The 6,000-nt window shown below is 46.4% G+C and overlaps 1 protein-coding gene across 1 annotated transcript in view; it reads right to left on the reverse strand.

Annotated features, from left to right (window-relative positions):
* The window catches only part of ABLIM2 (actin binding LIM protein family member 2), a 222,021-nt gene extending 216,724 nt beyond the window's left edge, over positions 1-5,297 (reverse strand). The window contains exon 1 of the mRNA XM_024208347.1: positions 5,179-5,297. Within this exon, the coding sequence (XP_024064115.1) occupies positions 5,179-5,194 (16 nt within the window). The 5' untranslated portion in view covers positions 5,195-5,297. The remainder of the gene's footprint in view (positions 1-5,178) is intronic.
* Between the last annotated feature and the right edge of the window lie 703 nt (positions 5,298-6,000).

The following is a 6,000-nucleotide window of genomic DNA, read 5'->3' on the forward strand; positions in this document are numbered from 1 at the left end:
ATGTAAAAAATCTATGGAATACAGAATATGGCTTGCTACTTTGAACAGCAACACCAAAGGAAAATAAATTTCATCTTATTCAACTTAAAAGAAATAACTACCATCATGCAAAATATGCCATTGCTTCATTTCTCAGAGAAGCTGTAACATGGTTATACATACAGCCAAAGAAAGTGGTTTTAATTTTCTATTTAATTACAAAACTGGTTGAGGATTGCATATTTTAATCTTCACACTCATTCATATTTAATTAGTCCAATGAGACTTCCAAGCCTAGATGACCTCTTTCTGGATCTAACAAGCAATCTAATGTTCTCTTTTACATGGACCAAAAATGAGGGAGATTGAAAAGAAAAATAATTTGCTATAGCAATACTGATATGTAAAACTACACTTTTATATTGAAATTATAATAGTCTACACTGTTTTCATAGAGAGCTCCCATTGACACACTGACTTTCTTTTCAAATAGGCTCAATTCTACATCTCCTTTAGGAGTGTCGAGGGTGATCAATATCTCATTTTTAAGGATATGATTTTGCCATGGAAGTCAGGCTTCCGTGACTTTAACAGACCTCCATGGCTTCAGCCCCATCACAGCTCAGCCCCCCAAAGCTGGAGTGGCAATCAGCTGTGCCCCCAGTAGCAGGGCTTCGACTGTCAGTCCCCCCACCCTGTCACGGGCGTCCATGAATTTTTGTTTATTGCCTGTGACTTTGATGAAAAAATCCCATAACAAAATCTTAACCTTACTCATATTTCAACATCAGCTGGCAACCGGCAGCATCTCACAGGAAGCAATCAGCACCTTGCAGGTTCCAGGCCCCACACAGCCAACTATGTAACTATACCCTAACCCCTGTTTAACCAACTTTGTCCCATTTTCTTCCATGTAAGCTATTTCAGAACTCATGATCACCATGATACTAGATAGAGCAGTTGCTTTCTGCTCTGTGCTATGAAACGTATTTGATTTTCCTCTTCAATGTAATATTTTCAAGCCTAAACACCCATGTAGATTTGTGACATTCCATGTAATTTAAATGTTATTAAACACTGGGTAACCAACGCTGTGATTCACTTTTTGCATGCACTTCACTGAAATTAACATGTTATGATCCTTTACGCATGTGAATTTGGGAGAAGCTAATGTTTTTCTTCCTCTCTTGGTTTGTGACCAGCTTTGTGCTTCTTGCTAGAATTCCAAAAGGTAAAGAATGCAAATATTAGAACCAGGAAAGAGTTTTTAAGACTGAGATTTGTATCAACAACCATATCACAAATTCCTAAAAAATATACATTTCTTACCAAAAAACAAAAGTATGTAAAGTATGGTTGGAATGCTACAATCCCATACACATGGTGACGGTCCAATAGGTGCAGGTGCCCACCCATAGATCCAATGGCAGGTCTGAGGTCTTTAAATGGAATGAGACCTTTCTAAAAAAACAGAAGACTTAATAAGACTTTTTGTGAACATTACCAGTCGTCATCTGCACAGTCTTCAGGGACATATCCTGCCATTGATCTGGGGATGGAACTCCTATTTCAGTCAATGGAAATTGTGTGCAATAAACTAATTGTGACATGAATAATATAAAAATACCATACCTTGATAGCAAGTTATGTGACATGACTATGTTTTCCAGACAGTATTCTGGCTACCCAATCCATCTATATTTTTATATCAGCACAGAACAATAATCTCACAATAACTGCAGTAACATTTTTGGATGATATAATTAAAAATCTTTAGAGCCCAAACTTGGCCTGGCTAGAATGGTGGTGCAGGAACACAAAACTATCCCTTACACCCCAGTATCAGCAATTCTTATCACACCTAGCAGCACAAGAGGGGAAGCAGGTTCTACAGGGTAGCTATGTGTAGGACCCTACCAAATTCACAGTCCATTTTGGGGTCAATTTCACAGTCATAGGATTTTAAAAATAGTAAATTTCATGATTTCAGCTATTTAAATCTGAAATTTCATGGTGGTGTAATTGTGGGGGTCCTGACCCAAAAAGGAGTTGTGGGGGATCACACGGTTATTGTAGGGGGGTTGCAGTACTGCTACGCTTACTTCTGCGCTGCTGCTGGTGGCGATGCTGACTTCAGGGCTGGGCAGCTAGAGAGCGGTGGCTGCTGCCTGGGAGCCCAGCTCTGAAGGCAGAGCCGCCGCCAGCAGCAGCGTAGAAGTAAGGATGACATGGTATGGTATTGCCACCTTTACTTCTGCACTGCTGCCCACAGAGCTGGGCCCTCAGTCAGCAGCCGCCACTCTCCAACTGCCCAGCTCTGAAGGCAGCAGCACAGAAGTAAGGGTGGCATGGTGTGGTACTGCCACCTTTACTTCTGTGCTGCTGCTGGTGAGGTGCTGCCTTCAGAGCTGGGCACCCAGCCAACAACTGCCGCTCTCTAGTTGTCCAGCTCTGAAGGCAGCACAGAAGTAAGGGTGGCAATACAGTGACCCCCCTAAAATAACTTTGTGGCCTCCCTGCAACTCCATTTTGGGTCAGGACCCCCAATTTGAGAAACGCCGGTCTCCCCCGTGAAATCTGTATAGTATGGGGTAAAAGCACACAAAAGACCAGATTTCACAGGAGGAGACCAGATTTCATGGCCCGTGACGCATTTTTCATGACCGTGAATTTGGTAGGGCCCTAGCTATGTGGCAAACGGAGTATAGAGCCAGTGCAGTTCATTCCCTCCCCAGAGTAGCAGGAAGATCGGGAAGCAGATTGTGATCTCCCTCCTGGACTGCTCTAGGGCCATTGTAACAACGTGCTGTCCCTTACACTGGGTGGATTGGACTGTCACAATCTAGCCCTTAGTCTATCCATATTATCAGCACTGCCATTGGGTTATGTACTGATTATAATGGAAACATTTCTATTTTTTCAATAATTCCCATGAAAATCTTTTATAAGCAATTGTGCCTCTAGAGTATTTGCCCTTTAGAGTACAATGCATGAGAACATGCTGCAGAGTCCTTGTCCCGCTGAACTCAATGGAAAACTCCCATTGGCTTCAGAGGGTATAAGTTTGGGCTTGAAATGTAATTATTAGTAGAAACTGATTATAAGCTTGCTTGTTTGTTTTCATGTCCAGACAGAGAAATGCAGGGGGGGGGGAAATGTTTTTTAAAATTCTCTCAGTTTTGGGAGGGTTGTTTTTGTTTGGGGATTTTTTAAAATATAACTAAGGAAATTTGTTTGTTTCAATATGGCTGGGATACACATTTTTGAGATTTCATCTGCACTAGGCTGCTGTCCACTGACATTTCTGCGGTGTTCTGTGTATCTATACACACACACACAGGTATATATATAAAACTTGTTTATCATTATATTCAATTTATATTAAAATTATAAAGATGAAATTGTGCCCCTGACCCAAAACCAACTAAAATAACTGGAAAGACAGTCATTGAATTCAGTAGTATTCTCTATGAATTTTAGGTATGTACCTGACCCCATTCCTATAGTACCTCACTATCTTTAATGTATTTATCTTCACAATACCCCTGTAGGAAAGAATCATCTGCAATTTATATATGAGAAACTGAGGTACAGAGTGGCTAAGTGACTTGCCCATAGGGGTTTGAACTCAGGTCACCCACCTCCTAGACTTGTGCTCTAATCACTAAACCATCCTTCTTCTTTAGGCTCATCTGTTGACATACAGAGTCACCATCTCATTGTAACTAGTCAACATATAATTATTGTTGGGGGAAAGATGTATATTTATACATTGTTATCCTTTGAGTTGATTGTGTGTTTCACTCCTAAGATATCCCCCCCGCAAACCTACATTTTCTGGCAAAGCTGTGTAACATTTTGAAATCAACTCTACTCCAAACTAATCAGTACTTCAGTGCCATGCAAAACAGGTGAATGCTTAATCTTTTAAAAATAAAATTTCAAGTGGACTCCCAAATTAAATTCTTCCACACAAATATCTGAATGTATTTGAAGCTGCATATATTATTTTAAACAGGTGTCATGTCTGAATATAATCATTGCAATTTATTTCTTCATTGCATGGAATCAGATATATAGAAGTCTGGGTAGCATTCTAAGTCTGTGGATCGGAAGAAGACATTCCAATTTTCATCTTGTGCACTACCACATAGTCTGGGCCAGATCTGCAAAGGCTGAGAATTTAAACCCACACATTTCCCTTTGCAAATATGTGTTTACTTTCCAGTAGCAACTTGCAGGGTGGGCTAGTAGGCAGCGAGTTTGCAGCAATAGATCTGACCCATATTTCTGCTGCAGAAAGCAGCTGCATGTAGGAGGATCGGGGACGCTCTTTTGATACGGATTTTTTCCTCTTCACAACAAGCAGGCTTTACACACGTACGGCTGTCTCCTGATTACTGGCCTGTGACAAGGGGCGTGTGTGTGTGAGCGCACTGCCCACCTATCCGGGGGGGGGGGGTGCTGCTCCCCTCTCCCTGCAACACTGCGGTATCTGCTGGCCAAAAGTTTGCAGACCCTTCTTTTAATCGTGACCACACAAAAAAAGCAAAACCACACCTTAAAAAGTTCGATTCGCACCTAGACCACTGGGATTCAGTCCGTCCTCACGAGCCCCCCACAAGGGCTGGCTGCGGGTGGATTATGCTGCTAGCAGGATAGGAAGAGCAGCGCTGGCTGGGCTCTGCCACCCGCCTTGCATCCAGCACTGGAAGCAGCAGAAGCTCACAGCCTCACCCGGCTGCTTGCAAGAGGATGCCCGCATTTTATTTTTGGAGGGGGGAATCGGTTGGGAATATTTTGTAGCACCAGCTTCCCCCCCTCCCCACTCGCCCCGAAGAAAAGCTGCATTGTAACGTGACTGAGCCGCACGGGGAATCTGCCAAAAGGGAGGGAAATATCCACTTAAAAAACGTAAATGATGCAGACACTTGTTTAGTAGCTTAATGAAACGACTGGAAGCAACCGCAATTAATTCCCTGCACCCTTCCCCCACCCAGCCTCCCGGCATTAAACCCCCTAGGCTGGGGGAGGGAGGGAATTAGCCGCATGATGTCCCCTTCTCCTGCAAGCTAGTCCCACAACCCGGCGCTCGTCCACATCTTGCATAAAAACGGGACAACTCTGCCAAAGGCTTGCAGCAAGATCCACCCTGCCCAGCGAGCTCCAGAGCACGCCAGCCCCCTGGCGCGCGCCTACCTGTGCTGGTGCTCATGGTCTGGCAGTGGGAGCTGCTCTCAGCCGCACCTGGAGCCGCATGCACTGGCGCAGTTCCCCGCTCCGGCCCGGGCTGGTGGTGCGCAGAGCGCCAGGGGCTGGCCGAGCCACCTGCCCCTGGTACACATCAAAAGTGCCCCAGAGCCGCCTCCCCACCCAGCGCAGCCTCATTCAACGCCCCGCTCCCTGGTGGCGCATCCCCAAGTTCTCTAGAGCGGCAGCATCCCGGCCCCGCAGCTGTCATGCAAACGCCCCGGGCGCTGCGCAAGGCAGAGCGCAAGCCTGGCGCAGAGCAGCGCCTCGCAGCCCTTCCCCGCCGCGCGGCTCTCGCGCCTGCCCCCCGGCCAGGTGACAACCGCGGCTCTCTGACAGCTCTGGCGCAGAGGGAGAGGGGCGGCCGGAGCGGAGCAGGACAGGGGGACCCTGGGAAGTGTAGGCTGCTCTGCCAGAGAGCAGTGTCCTAAGGAGCGGCAAGGGACTACATCTCCCGCAATGCTTTGCGCCAACAAGCCCCACGAAGGAGCGGGTGGGGCAGCTGACGGTCTGGTGGTGGGCTTGTGCCCCGTGCGATGCCAACAGTGTGCACACCCTGGGAACTGGGCTTCTCTGCCAAGACCACACCCTCTAAGAGAAGCAGCAGCAGCGATGGTCAGCACCGCTTAAGAGCTCCCGTGCTTTGCTCCAGCATCCCACCTAGCACATAAAAATACCTGCCTTGTCAACTCCAGGGGGAGCGAGTGGAAGGGATGCAGGGAGCACCCCTCTCTCTGCTTCAGCGGCTGATACCCCAGCAAACGATCCAGA

The sequence above is a fragment of the Terrapene carolina genome, unplaced genomic scaffold (genome assembly GCF_002925995.2).
Source record: "Terrapene carolina triunguis isolate 2854851 unplaced genomic scaffold, T_m_triunguis-2.0 Scaffold66, whole genome shotgun sequence".
NCBI classification, from domain to species: Eukaryota; Metazoa; Chordata; order Testudines; family Emydidae; genus Terrapene; species Terrapene triunguis.